The 17277-nt window shown below is 50.9% G+C and overlaps 1 protein-coding gene across 11 annotated transcripts in view; it reads left to right on the top strand.

The window, feature by feature from the left end:
* Positions 1–17277, top strand: part of Fbrsl1 (fibrosin like 1) — a 75722-nt gene that overhangs the window by 30992 nt on the left and 27453 nt on the right. For all 11 annotated transcript variants that reach the window (XM_059249316.1, XM_059249314.1, XM_059249313.1 and 8 more), the window contains exon 4: positions 1596–1625. In XM_059249316.1, the coding sequence (XP_059105299.1) occupies positions 1596–1625 (30 nt within the window). The remainder of the gene's footprint in view (positions 1–1595; positions 1626–17277) is intronic.

Raw genomic sequence — 17277 nt, 5'->3', positions numbered from 1 at the left:
GGGGCCATGGTTTTGAATGATCCAAGCCTATTGCTGGATCTTGGGAGGGGCCTGGCTGTGTGCACAGCCGAAGAGCCACATGTGTCTTCCTTACTCGAGGACAGTGTGGTTGACATATCAGGTATCTTGCATATCAGTTATTTACATTACAGTTTATAACAGTAGCAAAATCACAGCGATGAAGTAGCAATGAAATAATTTTATGGTTGGGAGTCACCACATGAGGAACTATATTAAAGGGTCGAAGCTTTAGGAAGTTTGAGAACCACTGGTCTAGGAAATGATGCCTACCCATGAGCTTAGCATCCAGAGTCTTGGTACCTTCTCACCCAGGCCATGGCCCACACTACATGACTGGATGGAGAGGTCCATGAGCTGCAGGTCTGAAGCCCACCAGCCTCAGGAAACCTCCACATGTCCGTCCTGGCTGCCTGGCATGTTGTCCTTGGGCTAGAAGAGAGCTTCAGTTTAAGCGAGCGGCTGGTGAACACATTTGTATCTAATTCTGAACTTTGTCATTGAAGACATTGTGGCCTTCAGTTGGGGCAGTGGAAGGCAGTATAATTTAATGATGTGTATTAATCAAGTTGAGTACAACTTATAAAGCCAGTACCACACATGTCTGACTATAGCCCAATCTCCATCTTATGTGTCTCGAGATTTATTTTCAGCAATATAATTCATTTGACATGAACATATCATAATTGCAGTTGCTAGCAAGTTTCCCCCCTTTTTATTTTAGAGGAAACTGCATTGTTCTCTAGCAGTGTGTCCTATTCAAATCTGCTTACTAAAAATGGGAAGCAAAGATTTGTTTTCTTGATTATGAGAATCTTGAGTTAACCAGCTGTCCTCACAAATGGGTCTCTTACAATCTGACTACCCTGAGCTCCACCCTGAGTATCCCAGGCGAGTCCAAACTGAAGGCCTATGTCCTCTGCTCCTTACACTCACACCGAGAGGAGCTGTTGCCCCTGCTTTACAGAAGCGTGGATTGAGGCACTGAGAGGTCAAGGGACTTGTCAAGGCTACACAGCGGAAGTGTGATCTTTTCCGAGGCCAGAGCCGCTGGATGGGTGCTTGACATCTCCAGTTAAAGTCCTGGTTCAGACCAGGAGAAGGAGCATGAACTGGGTGTCACTTGTCTACTGGCTCACCGGCCTTTGTGATCCCGCCTGTCTCCTCTGTACCCATCTCATCTAGGTGTGGAACAGCTGTTGTGTGCAGCTGCTGCCTGGCAGTGAGTCTCCTGTGTGGTGGTGGCCTTCTTCAACCTGGGCCCTCACAAAAACTCTCCATGGGGAGAGGCCTATGGGGTTTCCTGGGATAGTTGAGTTCATCTGGACTGGGTAAAACCCCTGCACATTTCCCAACATCACCGGTCATTCGGAAGCTCCAGGGTGTGGCCTGGTCCTAGGGGATTGGAATCTACCTACCCTGAGACAAGCCAGCCCTATTACTTTCCATCTGTCCCTGTTCCTTTCCATTGTTCCTCCTGTCTTGAGATGTGGCTAGGAATGTCCACCTGTCCCTATAGTCTTGTGACCCTGGTAGTATGAAAGGCACTGACTTACTTCTCTCTCTCTGACCCACAGTGCGACAGTGAAAGTGGCGTGGATGACAAGGTGAGCCTGGCTTCTCCTCCCTTCCTTGTGGACTGACCTGGGTTACCCACTCCACCAACCCTCACTAGAGCAGGGCAGGCCCTGAAAGCTAGGAAGAGCCAGTGTCTGGGAGTTCTCTCTATTAGACAGGCAGTATAAGAAGCTTCTCCCTGGCTGGGTGTGCCTGCCATGATAGTGGCACGGGCATCCCATCAGTAAACCTCAGATAGGCAACCATTGTTGAAACACTGATGGAGGTCACCCTAGGCCCTGGCTGGCCTCGAGGAGGATAGCAGGGCTTTTGCTGAGCAGCTGCAGGTACCTCCAGGGAGGTGAGGTGGGGACTGTTGGTCACTATTGCCTTCTACTGTTCAAAACAAAATATCCCCATTAATCCAGGGTTTGTGCTGCTCAGTGCTTAGTATTGGAGTAACGTGCTACCACTGCAACTTCTCAGCAGGGCCCTTCTGGGTTCTTGAGCCCTCCAGGTAGCACTTTATTACAAATAGTTGAGGAATCTAAGGTCAGGAGGGAAGGGACTTAGCAGAGGTCACACTTATCAAGTGGGTTGGGGCTGCCAGATGCAGGGTCCTGTCTTACTGGCCTTGGCCTCTGAGCAAATAAAGGCCTAGCCAAGAGAACTGGAGTGCAGGTAGCCTGGGTTGGATATGCAATCCCAAATGTAGAGGAGAGGACACAGAGGAAGAAGATGTGTCCCAGACACAGCACACAGGGAGGGGGATAGAAGTTAGACTTGGGCTCTGGTTTGAGGCAAGTTTTTGTGAAAAGGGTTTTGTATGTGTTGATCTTCAGGGTGCATTAAGGGTGTTTGGTGTCTGCTCATGCATACTTTATTTGGAGTGCACGGCTCCATGGAGCCATGTCTGGCCTCTTGGTAGGCTTTGGGTGGGTTCAGTTCAACTGGCCTCAGATTGTCAAAGGTACATTAATAATAGGACCCAGGGCCAGGCCATTCTGGCTCTGGTGGCCACATGCCATTATTGTCAGATTTCAAGTCCCTGTGCTGCCTCCACTGTTTCCCTCTGTGGTGCAGGTTCTCTTTACAGAACCTGTCTGGGAAAAAAGCCCCGGAGATCAATATGTCCAGAAGGAACCACTGGGGCTCAGGGTGGGAGACCTGTGGGAAAGGTGGAGTTGTGCCCTTCCCTGTCTGGAGCTGCTGCCTCTGCTGACAGAAGCGTTATACAGATGTAACATTTAAATAAGCACCTGGGAAAGTGCTGAGCCTGCAGGTCCCTTGGTACCACCTTTAGTATAAAGCTAACTTCTCTCTGTAGCCCAGAGCTGCTCAGAACATACAGATGGGAGGGAGATGGGAAGGGGTTTCGAGCTCCTGCTCCTTCATCCTGTCTTCTAGAGGAAACAAATCCATCACCCACCTGAGAGCAGGTGGACAGAATGGCTAACTAGTCCCTATCATTTCCCCCAACTACTGTCAGCAGCCAGAGTTGACCCTGAGCCTCCAGGATGCCTGGTCTGCTATCTAGTGTTGTGCTCAAGGGTATACCCAGGCCTCTTGGATGGGGTCCCAGAAGGACAGTACTGTAGAGTCTTCAGAGAGGTCTACACTGGAGGGGCTAAGTGGGGCCCTAAGGAGGGGTAGCGGCCAAGGAGGGTGGGAGAACACACCTGTCACCTTCACTCACCTCCCTCTGAAGGTGGATAAGCCAGGGTCTTAAGGGTAGCCAAGGTGGCACCTGTCCTGTTCCACAGTCTCTGTTTTGTCATTGTAGTGGTGGTCTTAGTGAGTCTAAACTGGCAAATACAAGGGACACAGAGCAGCCAGCAGAGTGTGTGACCTGCTGCTCTGGGGATTTTCCTTCCCATGAGTATCTGGGGTCTCTCTGTGGCTACATGGGTCTGTCCTGGTGCCTTCTACAGAAGAGAGCCATGGGAAGAAAGGCCCAGAGGTATGACAATGATATATCTCATCCCTCAGGTGGAGGCCAGAGAGGAGAACTTCATCCCTGGCAGTAATTTGGGGCCCAACAGCCAGTGGAGTGGGAGAGTACAGGCCAGGAAATGAGTGACTGCTGGAGAAACCTGGGGTCTATGGGAAGGCAAGACCCCTGACCTGAGGTTCCCTTCTAGGGACCTTGTCTACTCACACATCTAAATTATAGGGAAGTTGTCATCCTGTAGCAATCATGAACGTCATTTCTTGTCACTCCTGAGGCTACCATCCGGATGGATCAGTGTATAGCAAAGGGTTTTGTGTGGGAGCTGCATCCTCCCAAGTACCCCCAAAACCACGGGTACAGATCATAGCCCAGACCTCTCAACTCCTGCTAAAAGAGGGATGCTGACTTCCTGGATTCTGGGATCCTGAGTTTGGGGGCTGTGAGTCAGAGTCCAGACCTGTGCTTCCCTCCTCACAATGCTGGATCCTAGGTGGCCAGATCCTGTCTCCTTCTTGGGCATAGCTTTGCCAAGGCCAGGTTTCCTACTGAGAAGCCTGGTACATATAATCAATTTATTAAGAGGTTCTATAGGGAAAACAGACTCACTGATACAAAATAAAGGAATTGCCTCTTTGTCTCCCAGGAAAAGATGGGGAAAGCTCCAGACCAGGTCTCATTCCACATCCTTCCACATCCAAGAGAGAGCTCACGATCCCCTCCTTCTTCCCTTTTAAGAGGTCGCATAGGCAGGCAAGAAGCACCGCCTCTATCAGGCCAGATAGCCCAAGGTCATGGGCAGCGGGAATTCCCACTGCACACTGCCCTGTTTCTGAGGTGGTGATATCCCTATCTTTTCAGCACAGCAAGAACTTGGGAGGGAGAGGCCTTTCAGCAGCCCGTATTCACTGGGGATCCTGGAACTTGTTCTTTAATTTTCACAGTACTGTCTCACATTCCCTGATACACGTGGCTTGGAAGCAATGAATGGGGTCCCTGACCCTCCGTAGGGCAGAGGCAGACAGATCTGTTAGTTTGAACCCATCCCGGTCTGGTCTACATAGTGTGTTCCAAGGCAGCCAGGGTCATAGAGAAACCCTGGAGTAAGGTGGGGGTGGAGAGAGAAAAAACACAGTAAGTTCATTGTATAGGAGCCTTGGCACTGATGCAGATAGGCTGAGCCCTATAGTACCAGGAAGGGGAGACTGGACATGCTGGTGGAACTGGACAATTCACCTAGATAGGATGATCCTTCTGTACTCTGAGCATCTTTCTTCCAAAGCTGACAGAATCCGAATTTAGTACTCTAGTACTCTATGTCCCTCCCCCGGGGATAAGCCTGGAGCTCTGCTGCAGGTCAGGATGCAGTCACTCTGGGCAAATTCTTTCAAGTTGACTTTTTACCTCTGTTTCCTGAAGCTCAGCAGCCCACACACTCTGCTGGCCCTTCACAGGATAGCTGTGCACCTCCACCCACTAGGGCTACACTCTACTGTGGCAGCTGGCTGTAGCTCAGGAGTGGGCAGACAGATGGCTCCTCCTCAGGGCTGTGGCTGGTGTCTAGCTGCTTATTTTATTGGAAAAATATGGGTGAAAAATTGTGTGGGGGCTCATTAGGCAGCCCATTAGGTCCCGGCTGGCCGCCAGCTCTGCCCAAGTGGCCCTAGCTGCCAGCCATCTGGCCAGGACTTCTCCCTGATACATGTGGCCTCAGCCCTGGGGCCAGCCAGCCTCTGGGACTAGTCTGCAGGCCACTTGTGGATGTCCACTAGGAGATGCTCCTTACACCCTGGCCATCAAGAAGGCCCTTCCAGGGGTAAGTAGACCCCATATGGGTCATCTTGTAAGGGAAAGCGTAGGTTAGGTACAGTAGTGGAGGCTGCTTCACTCCTGGGGTGACATCCCTTCTAAAGTGACTTCAGGGGTATGATGTGACTGAAGCCTGCTGACCTCTGCTACACTGTGTATGTCTTAGGTTTCTATTGCTATGATAAAATATTATTTAGCTTAGAGGTCATAATCCATCTGTTATCATAGGATGCCAAGGCAGGAACTCAGGGTAATCATCTAGGGGCAGAAACTGAAGCAGAGAGCATGAAGGAGTGCTGTTCACTGGCTTGTTAACCATGGCTCGTTCAGCCTGCTTTCTAATACAACTCTGTGCCATTTTCCCAGGAATGGCCCCACCCACTATGGGTGGGGCTCTCCCACATCAATCATTAATCAAGAAAATGTCCCATAGGCCAATTTGATGGAAGCATTTTCTCAGTTAAGGTTTCCTCTTCCCAGACAACCTTGGCTTGTATCAAGTTGGCGGAAAAACCATCCAGCACAGTATACCTTGGGCTTTGGTGATTAGTCCCTGAATTGGGCACCTCTGGGTTCCAGCTGTCTGGCACCCTGTTCACTTCTGCATGGCTACTGTTATTGGACTTGGTATCCAGGAGTCCCACTAGGCAGGGGGCAAGGGGTCCAAGGATGCAGGGGCTTCTACCACTATGTGGCAGGTACTTCTTGGACCCCAGACAATCCCAAAATATCTCTTACTTGCCAGCTTTGTTAGTAGGCAAGGCCTCCAAAGGTCAGAAACTTCCTGTTGTGAGTAGGGCCTAGTGAGGAGATATGATTAGCAGGGAGGTGAGGGAGGTCAAGGGCGCTGGGTTGGAGGTGGCAGGTGACAGTTCAGGTGGGCTAAATGGCAGGAAGTCTGTAGAAAGGGAATGTGGGCATTTCTGTTCTGGGTGCCTGGTCCCCACCTCAGAACTTAGCAACAGAGCCAGTATGGAGTGAGGCTTGTCTTGCAGAGGGCACAGGCACAATTCCTGGATCACAAAAGTATTATAGGATCCCACTGTGCACCTCCTATGTACAGCAGGAGGCTGTGGTTCAGAGTCACTACCACTCATGTAGAATTGGCTCTTTGGCTCCTAGCTTGGACAGGCCAGAGAAGAAATGGCTGTCCCTGATGGGTGTCCCAATGAATGGCAGCTTTGTGTCCTCTTTCAAAGCTTACTGGGCAAATGTTGGTTGCAAGGCTGAGTAGCCTCTATGGCCACCCTTACCCCGCCAGGCAGGTTCCTATTATCTAGTGGTGTCTTGGGCAGGATCTTCTTCCCCTCTGTGCATGGAGAACCACTACTGGCCACAGACACTCACAGATCCTCTGCCTGCTGACTTTAGGGTCTCTCTAGGTGGCAACACCTGGACGGAGGCCTATAGGGTGGTCCCTACCTCAGGGCAGGAGAGAAGTGAGTCTAGCCAGCCTCAGGTAGGATCTCCAGGCTACAGGGTGGACGGGGGTTGGGCAGAAGCTTCAGAACCAAATAATGAGACCTCAAGGCTCAGCCCTGGGTTGGATAGATAGAGCTGGTCACTGGATCCAAGCAATATTGCCATGAAGGCTATGGCCTTATATATGAGGCTACAAGATACATTACAAGAATTCCATGATGGGGAAAGAAGATCTGGAATGGGCTCAGTGCCCATGGCTACTTCAGGGTACCCTAGGGTGCCCACAGGCAGTAGCCTGGCATTTGCTGGGTTCTCTTGGTGCTGACTATCACCAGTTTTGGGAAGTGCTCTGGCTGCTCTTTTGTGGGGTCACTGAGAAAGGAGAGAGTTGTGGGTGGTAGGGCTTCCTCACATAGGCAGACATAGGCATGCTTATGCATTTTCACTTCCTGATACAAGGAGGCATCTTGATTCCCCTCGGGAGCTGCAATAAACACCTTTATAATCTGACATGTCACAGGACTCTTCGCTAGGTTCCACCCCAGAGAGGTGAGACGTGCTGGCAGGGGTGGGTATCAGAAATTGGCAGGGTGAAGCCAGGCATGTGGCATATACTTATAATCTCAGCATTTGTGTGGCTGAGGTAGAACTATAGGCCAACTTGGGCTATATAGTAATGTCCTGTCTAAAAAAATAAGGGCCAGGTGGTGTTGGCACATGCCTTTAGTCCCAGCACTCAGAAGGCAGAGGCAGATGGATTTCTGTGAGTTCAAGGGCAGCCTGGTCTATGGAGCAGGTTTCAGGACAGCTTAGGTTGTTATACAGAGAAACTCTGTTTCAAAAAAACAAACAAAAAAAAAGAAAGAAAAAGAAAGAAAAAAGAAAAGAAATATTGTCAGGGCAAACCCAAGTAGGACAGAACAGGTGAGAGGCGTGGATATGCATATACAAGGTAGCTTGCATATGGCCATATGAATGCAGTTTAACTGGGTGCAGCCAGAGTCAGAAGCTAAATGTTCTGCAGTAGTTTTCTTTCCTGTATGTACCCACCCCCACCCCAGACCATACACAAACTGTGGTTTTTGCCTTCAGCCCCCACCAGGGGTGACCACAGGCCACAGGGACCTCAGGCTTCCAGGGACTCTCCAAACCTGTTTCCTTGCCTGAAAAATGGAAATAATGGCCCAGCTGTGAGGCGAGAGCTGCACTGACCGTGGCTTCTGAGAGGCTGGCTAGGGAGGGCAGCTCTCCTGCGGCTGATACTTAGCGACCACTAACAAACATGCACCCGTATTTAGCTCTCTCAAAGAAGCAAGTGGCTCACTTTTGGTAAGAGGGTCATATTTTTTTTTCCTAACAAAGCAGTGTGGGACTGTATGGCTGGTCTAAACACTGACCCCATGCTGAGCACTGAACTCAGCAGCTGATGCTCTCCCCATACAGGAACCCAGCAGCCCAAAGTCAAGGTGCTGTCAGGCCTGTCCATCTGCAGGCCCTGAGCTTACTTAACCCCTGCCTTGCCCAGCTCCAGGCAGCTTCAGGATATCTCTGAGATGTGGCTGCCTCCCCTGTGTCTCTGACCACCTTCTCTTAAGAACAAAAGTCCTTATGGTGTCTCTGCTACAGTAATTTTCAAAGCGTAGCCTGTAAGCCACAAATGCCAAGTGGTGTCGGGGCCACTTGTTAATGGACATTTTTAGGCAGTACTTTTTGGCACTTGATACCCTGGTAAACACCACTCTCCTACCCTTGGCCCAAGAAGCCACCACCATCCTCAGATATTCATGTCAGAGCTACAAGACATAACCAACAGCTCTCCAGATCCCAATACCACCACAATGGCCCATGCCCCTGCTGGAGGATGCCACTGTTATGTAGCCACACCACACAGTTCTTTGCCCTGTGGCCTCAGACTCACCTGATGGCTTGTCTCCACAGACAAAAGGGAGCAGCTCTTGCTTAGTGTGTGATCCTACAGTGCTAGACCCTCAAGGAGGCCCAGTTACTACCTATAGTCAAGTAGTGGTTGGGGTACCCCGGAAGTGTCAGAGACATGACCCCAGATACTTCCAGCATCCCCAGTTCCAGATGGAGCCTCTCACTGACAACATCTTCCCCTAGAGACGCAGAATGATGATGGATGAAGTTATAATGCGAATTGTTGAACCATGGGTTTTAGATAAATGTGCCCCAGTACCACCATTAAGCCCCAGTGGGGTATAGATATTTGGTTTGGAAGCCTGATATTTGATATCAGTGTTATCTCTGGTGGCTGCCTTTATTTCCCATGATAATCTATTCCCACTCCTTCCCAATCTCTAACCTCATTAACCCTCTCATATCAAATTAGACAGGCCTGCCCCAAGTTCTGGTTTACTTCTAGACCAGGGTGGGACCTGTGGGCAGGTCCAGGTACTGTCTCCTGGCTGTGAATTTTAAGCCCATTGGTTGGATTACACCCTCTTCAAGAGCTCTTCTGCCCAATGTAGCCTCAGGAGTGACAAGAAATGACGATCATGATTGCTACAGGATGACAACTTCCCTGTAATTTAGATGTGTGAGTAGACAAGGTCCCTAGAAGGGAACCTCAGGTCAGGGGTCTTGCCTTCCCATAGACCCTAGGTTTCTCCAGCAGTCACTCATTTCCTGGCCTGTACTCTCCCACTCCACTGGCTGTTGGGCCCCAAATTACTGCCAGGGATGAAGTTCTCCTCTCTGGCCTCCACCTGAGGGATGAGATATATCATTGTCATACCTCTGGGCCTTTCTTCCCATGGCTCTCTTCTGTAGAAGGCACCAGGACAGTGAACCTTTCCTGGCTAAGTGTGTACCACACAGACCACTCTACTATAAACTCAGTTGAAAACCAAGACAAAGCAACTCCCATGGCAATGATGCTTGGCAGAAACTACACCAGGGGCTTGGTGGGTGGCGCAGTCCAGTACTGGCCTCCCCTGGGCACTGGAGGCCCAGAGTCCAAAGGTCCAGCTAGCCAAGTCAGCCACCCACTTAGTACAGAGTGAAGTACCAGAAGCAAGTCATAGCTGGAGGGCTCTGCCCTAGGCCAGGCATCCAGAAAGAGTCAAAATCAGCATAGGATACATGTATCCCCTTTCCCACACATTCCCTGCTGACCTTTCTGTAGACCTCACCATGGTGTGTGTGTGTGTGTGTCCACGCCAGGTGACCATGTTCTGTCACCCCACAGCTCTACCCTCCTGGAGCCTGTTTTGCTTGTATTTCTCCCAGGTCCCTGACATCTCACAACAGAGCCCAGACTCCCTCCCACCCCAGGAGGAACTTGACCTACAGATCTCCGACCCCTGGAGCCAGACCCTTAACCAGGTCTGGCTCTGCCATGTTCTAGCTGTTTGATAAGGCCGTCAGTCTCCTTCTTGTCTCAGTTTCTTTGTTGGTGACTTGATGCTCGGGAGACTGTGGCTCCATGACTCTGTGGCTGTCAGCATCTTGCACCGTGTTTTTTTGTTTTGTCGAAGGAAATATCAGGATTTGGTGGTAGTCTTGCTTTTGTTAATTTTTTTCTATAATGAAGGGGCTGAAGATACTGCTTGAGGCCAGCACTTCTGACAGATCTCCAGTGTCACTGGATTTCCAAGTGCTGTGTTTGTGTATTCATTTGAAAAGGTAATTGCTGGCCTAGCCTGTCAATTCCACCTCTAATGCACACCATGGAGCTGGCTCCCACAGTCCTAGGAATGGCTGTGTTCCCACAAAGTGGATGCGCATTCTGGACCAGGCCCCTGAAGCCCAAGTGGGGCCTGTTTCTTCCACCTCAAGCTTTGTGGGTCCCTGGATTCCAAGGGTGGTTGCATTGGGTTGCATGGGATTGTTCCGAGTTCTTTTTTTTCACCTGTGTATCCACTGGGCTTGGAGGGCTCATCATTGTGCTAAGGTCTGTGTGGTAGGCAGGCAAACTAAGCTTCCTTGTGGACCCAGGTCAGCTCCCCAGACCTAACAAAAAAAAAAAAACCACCAGATGCTTTGCATCTCTAACCTTCTGTAAAGTCATTGGGGTGCATAGGGGTATTCCTAGCTGCACGGCCCTTTTCAGCATGGCAGTGGCTTGGAGTCTTATCAGGATTCACAGGAAAAACAGGGTTGGTTGGAACATTTGCCATTGGCTCTCAGGATCCTGTCAGCCCTTCATGCCCCAGCTCCTGGACTTGCCAGCGGTCACGCTTCTTTCTGGCTCTTTTTCCCTAATATAAGCGGAGTATTAGTTGAATGTAACTTGTTTTTAAGATGATCATGGAATCAAGCCCATGGGCATTTGTGGTTGATGCGCACAGAGCCTGGGGTACTAGGTCAGATCAAACAGACAGGATGAAGCCAGCGGCCCGGCACGGGCAGATCCACGCCTCAGGGTTGGATTAGTTGGGCCTGCCCGTTCCCCGCCCACACAGAGCCCCGCCTGCCCGCGCCACCGCCACCCCGCCCGCCCGACGGCTCCTGGCCGCTGTTCCCAGAGCGCCCGCAGCGCTCCGAGAAGGCGCGGGGACTTGTGTGCCCCGCGCGTCCCCGGCCCGGGCTCCGGCTGAGCAGGGCATGCAGAAAGAGGCTACCTGGGTGGCAGGCCCGCGGGAGTTTCTCTGCCACCCTCGCCGGTGCAGCGCCTAGGGCTCAGACCTTCGACGAACACTGCGGATCGCGCGGGATCTGGGTGCCCGCGAGGTCAGTGTGCGTTGTGGGCTCCGAAGAGCAAAGCGGGACTTCGGGCGTCGCGGGTGGGGAAGCACTGACCCAGTTGAGGAATGGGCAAGAGGACGACCCTGGGAGCCCCGCTCATGCATCCTCTGCTGGAGCAGGTCCCTCAGAGTCCCCGTGTTCTCGAAGCTGCACCCGGGACGCACGTGGTGGCAAGCGGCAGGGGTGTTGTTTAGCGAAGGTTCCAGGCCCGTCGGGCGCCGCTGCGTAGGCAGGCGGGACATAGTAGGGCGCGCGCCTTTGTCTGCACCCCAGTGCACAGTCCGCCACCGGGTGCGTGGTGCCTTGCTCACCTGCCTGGAGTTGGTTCTTTGTCTGGGGCGGGGTGCGGCCAGCAGAGGCTGCGCTTCCTGTCTGATCTGAGACTGCCCCTAGGGTCCGGCAGTCTCAAACAAAGCACGGGGTGGCCCTAGCCCCGGGCCAGATTGATGCCCCTCTGAGGATTAGTAGTTTCTTCCTACCAGACATGCCTTTTGCGTGGACCCAAAAGCCTGCAACCTGGGGGTTTCCCACATGCATCTTGGTATGAAGTGACCGTATTCTTTTATTCTGAACTCTGGCTGCACACCAAGATGGGGAGGACTGCATGCCTGAGTCACATCCCTGTATCTAATGCCCAGAAAGTTATTAACGCAGGTCTGGCGGCCTGGTGGGACGTCCACCCGTCCTGGCCCAACTAGTCAGCTCTGAAGTTTGGCAGGAAGGAAAAGGCTCAAGGGACATCTCTGTGCTTGCAGCTGAAACTTGTGCCGCTGACACCACTGGTTTCCCCAGAGGTCCTGGAACTGGGGTCTTCTAGGTCAGAGCTTTCCGGAACAGGGATAACCAGCCTGACCATGTGTTTGAAAACCCTGCAAAGCATTAGGATTCCTGCCTGCATCCATGGTCTTCCTGAGCAGATTTGCCTGTGGATGGAGGGAACTGGCTGTGGCCATGCCAGTTACTGTTCTGTGATGGGGAAAATATGCCACCCCTGATTTAACCCCACTCTGCTCCCCACCCCCACACTACTCCCCTTGGCTCTCCTGGAGTCTAAGGTGTGGATCTGAGTCCACAAGCATGTTTGGGCTTCACATCTACCTTTGGAGGGAGCAGTTCCCTCTGGGACCCCCCCAGCAGATTGAGGGCCAAAGAGTATGACTCTAGGACAGAACATTCCTAAGAGGTACCTTAAGGAATCATTAGGTCTCAATTAGAGGTAGACAGAACAGGGGTCACCCTGCTCTCACTCTTCCCCACCCAAACTCAGGTCCTTTCATTTTCTGCTTACTATTTGTGCCAAGGAACAAGGTCTTACATCTTGGGGTTTGGAAGTTGCCTTTTGGGTTGGATGTAGGATTGCAGATCTTGATCTTGATGGCTTGTTTCATTTTCCTGCCTGGGAGGTCAGGGTTCTTCCTTTCTGGTTTATAGGTGGTAGCTTGGGTCCCAAGCTCACTTGAAGGCTGCATGTAGAGCAGAGGTTCAAGATGGGTTTGCTGAAATTCCTGCATGGCAAGGGCCTGTCGATAGGGTTTTATTGATGGTGAAGACCCTAGGATAGCCTCAGAGGGAGGCTGGCTTCCATCCCCTGGTGACTTGTGGGCTAGTTATGTAGCAGGGCGCCAACACTTGGGGTTCCCAGAGCTGCTATATAGGAGGCTATAGACACAGGACAGATGCTGGCAGACAGGACTCCAGAGGGGCCTCATGAGATGCCAAAAGAGATTAGCGGGGACCATGGCAGTGCTGGGTGCAGAAGAATGGGATAGGAAGGGTCAGAGATTCTACAGAATTCCACTATAGCCATAGAGAAGTTTGAGCTCTGGTCTGGGGTGAGCCTAAGATCTTCTCTGATGGGGGCCACTTGTTCTTATTTGGTTTGCTGTAAAGAACTTTGTAAAAGTTAAGCTAGCCCGAGTGGTCCTTGAGTATAGGAACTGATGACCAAGTGGCCTGTCTTAGCTCTGATAGGGTGATGATAGAATCTCCTGGGATCCTGGGTGTCCTGGTAGACAGGGCAAGGCAATAAGGGGCAATGCTTGGTCAGGGACTCAGTCGTCTCCAGGACCCTGTGTTCCTGTCTGCAGACAGCAGTGATAAGTTCCTCCTTACCTGCCCAGCAGGTTCCTGACTTTTCCTATCCACTGACTGACTCACTGGTCCTTGTGATTCTGAGCCCTGTGTAGGGCAGACCCCACAGTGGTCACTCTTCCCAGCACCCCAGCAGCAGGATTAGGAAGAACAGTCCTGACCTTTGGGGACCTTGGCTTGCCCTGTCTTCTCCTCTACCAAACTAGCTGTGGTGGATATAGGAAGGGCAGAGAGAGTCAGGGTTGGGAAAGCCCCAGCTACACAGTATGGCATGGGGCAGAAGGACTGAGCTGGGCAGTGTTCTCAGCATTCCGGTGATTTGGGGGATCCTGGGCCTCACTGGCATTAGTTGTAAAGGCCTCTGATTGGGCCTGAGCTGTGCGCTGACCTGTGTGTGAAGCTCCTCACTCCACCTCCAAGGATCAAAAACCACACACACACACTTGGAGCTACAGGATGGGTTGTAGCTTCTCTTCCTACCCACCCCTGGCAGGTAGACCCTTCACCTCCAGGGAATTGGGAACACCACTGGTTCCATATCATGTGTGTGACATAGCACAGAGGCTTATAGACTATAGAAGCTCACAGCTCACTGTTGAAGCTGGAAGTCCAAGATCGGAACACTGAAAACTCTGGTATGTGAGGTGAGGTGGCCTGCCCTATGCTTCAAAACTCTGTGGTTACTCAGCTTGTATTGAGTATCCCAGCATGGAAGACAGGAGCCTGCCACCAGGAGAGAAAAAAGTTGAGTGTTCAGAGTGGCCCATGGATAGGGCCCTGTCTCCTTGGTCACTACGTCTCTGTCCAGTGCCCTGTGGGTTCTGCCTCTCATTGTTCTGGGGTATTATTTTTTAGCTAGAAAAGAAAAGAAAAAGCTGGGCATGGTGGTGCACACCTTTAATCTCAGCACCCGGAAGGCAAAGGCAGGCAGGCATATCTCTGAGTTCGAGGTCAACCTGGTATATACAGTGAGTTCCACAGCCAGGGCTACAAAATGTGACCCTGTCTCAAAACAAACAAAAAATTAATATATGCATGGGTGCTTTGCCTGATGTATGCACAACATGGCTAGAAGGTCCCTTGGGACTGGAGTTACAGATGATTGTGAACCACCATATGGGTGCTGGGAATTGAACCCTGGTCTTCTAGAAAAATAGCCAGTGCTCTTAAACACTGAGCCATCTGCATAGCTCCAGGGTTCTGAGGTTTTTCTTGACCTTACCAATCAGAAAGAAGGAAGTGGACCCCTGTTTAAGCATGTTCGTGGTCAGTGCAATCCAGGGTGGTTTACTGTCCTTACCTTTGCTAGAGCCCTTGGGTACAGGTAGGGATGTCAAAGGCTTGGATCTGTTCTGTGGCATGAGCTCTTGAGGTGTGGGTAGGAAAGGCCCTATTTTATTTTTATTTGTTTTTGGGCTTTTTGTTTGTTTTTTCGAGACAGGGTTTCTCTGTGTAGTTTTGGTGCCTGTCCTGGAACTCACTCTGTAGCCCAGGCTGGCCTCGAACTTACAGAGATCCACCTGGCTCTGCCTCCCGAGTGCTGGGATTAAAGGCATGCGCCACCACTGTCCGGCCATGGCCCTATTTTCATACCCATGATGGCTTTGTACTGTTCCAGTCTTTCTTACATTCCTGTCTGAGGTCTGTCTGGGGTTATTTTGACATAGAAAATAGTGAGATCTAGCTCTCTGCTCTCCCATAGACATGCTTGGATGTCCCCCTAAGCCTGTTCAAGTTTGGTGTTTTTTTGGTTTTGGTTTTGGTTTTGGTTTTTTCGAGACAGGGTTTCCCTGTGTAGCTTTGCGCCTTTCCTGGAACTCACTTGGTAGACCAGGCTGGCCTCGAACTCACAGAGATCCTCCTGGCTCTGCCTCCCGAGTGCTGGGATTAAAGGCGTGCGCCACCACTGCCCGGCTAGTTTGGTGTTTTTTTTGTTGCCTGTTCAAGCTTTAACACTACATCTTTTGGTTGATTTTGGAATTGGTAGTTTATGTCCAATAAGATACACCTAAACAAACCAATTTGCTGCATTCTGACAGCACCCACCAAGTCACAGCACCCTCTGGCTGCCTTTCACTTTCTTGAATGTACAGATGGCATCTTACAGGATGTGCTCTTTAGGCAGTTGAAGTTCATCATATTGTCTGTGTCCACAGCTCTTCCTGGTTGTGCTGAGGTAGGCAGACTGGACACTATGTCCACCCCTTTGCCTGTTGATTGACCCTGGGGTGTCCTCACCCCAGGCCTTGGGCTGGGCCACTTAGAGGTTCTGTGGACAGTAAGGGCGCAACGGCCCAAGCATCCTGACGTTGTTGGATTGAGCTGGGGAAGTTGTAGTTAGAGCTACCCTGTGGTGTGTTAAGTGTCCTCCATGTATGGCCTCCTTGGCTCGAGTCCACTCTCCTGAGCTGTCTCTCCCATGAACTCCCTTGGGGCAAGCCTGTCCTCTTTCTCTGCAGAAGCTATGCACCATCACTTTCAGTGATAACTGAATTCCTTCTTTCTAAAGTCATAAAATAGGAGTGTTTGAGCCCGGTCCATGGCCCCAGATCCACCAAACTCCACCACTCTCCAGTGGGCACACTTCCTCCAAACCTTCCTAAGGCCTTACTGGCACAATCACATACACATACACTCGTTGTGTATGCTAGTATATATAAATATGTACAGTAATGTGTCTACCCATATGCTTGCTTACATATCATCAGCCTTATGCCTATACAGTACAGGCTCCCAAAATTCATGCACATACATGAACTGACATCTAGGCATGTGCATATACCTGTACAGTGCCCATGCATATAAAACACATGTACAGTGCGCACACACACAGGCACCTTGCGTACCCATGTCTGTGCCGATGCATGACATCTCATAATTGCTCCCTTTTTGAAGCAATGTCTGGGGTCTTCAAGAGGCACATCACACTAGGTAGGTACAGTGGTCTTCACAAACCCCATGCAGCATAACAGCATTTGCATGCAGGTGCAGAACAAGGAGAGCCAGATTCAGTCTTGGGGCTTCAGGTGAAAACTAGAAACCCAAGGCTTCCTTTTTGTTGATGAAAGGTTCTGTGCTTGGTTGTGGGGGAAAGTACCACTCCATGGAGGTTCTCCCACGACCTACCCCATGTGTGTGACTTAGCACAGAGGCTTATAGACAGCAGAAGCTCGCAGCTCACTGCTGAGACTGGCAGTCTACAGTGAGGAGGGCCCAGGATAATCTGGTATCTGGTGTGTGATGCTTCTAGGTCATAGAGCACACACAGTGTCCTGTCATGGTGGAGTGTCAGGGAGTCCTCCAGGGCTCCCATCATAAGGGCACACTGATCCCATTCACCAGAGCTTCATACATTTCTTCGCTGCCCACAGATCAACTTGCTGGTTGTATTATCACATTAAGAGTTTCAGCGTAATTTTTTGAGGACATATTCAGGAAGTGATCTAAGAAGACAGAAAGATCTATCCAGGGTCACTTTTACCAAGTGTCCTCAAACCGCAAAGTCCTTCAGAGTATGGGCCCTCTGTTCATTTTCCATGGCTACATTCTCATCCTAACTACTCACATAGCTCTGAATGCCTGCCCAGTTCAACATACACATTTCTCTAGGAGAAATGGAAAAGAGAGAACAGCAGATCCCCTCAGAGTGGTCACACGCTTGGGCTACACGAGTCCTAACTTGGCCAGTCCTAGACATTGGGAATGGTGTTGTACCACAGCATGTG

This window comes from Peromyscus eremicus, chromosome 23 (genome assembly GCF_949786415.1).
Source record: "Peromyscus eremicus chromosome 23, PerEre_H2_v1, whole genome shotgun sequence".
In the NCBI taxonomy this organism is placed as follows: domain Eukaryota; kingdom Metazoa; phylum Chordata; class Mammalia; order Rodentia; family Cricetidae; genus Peromyscus; species Peromyscus eremicus.
Note: the sequence above shows the minus strand (reverse complement) of the source record. Positions and strands in the feature narration are given on the sequence as shown.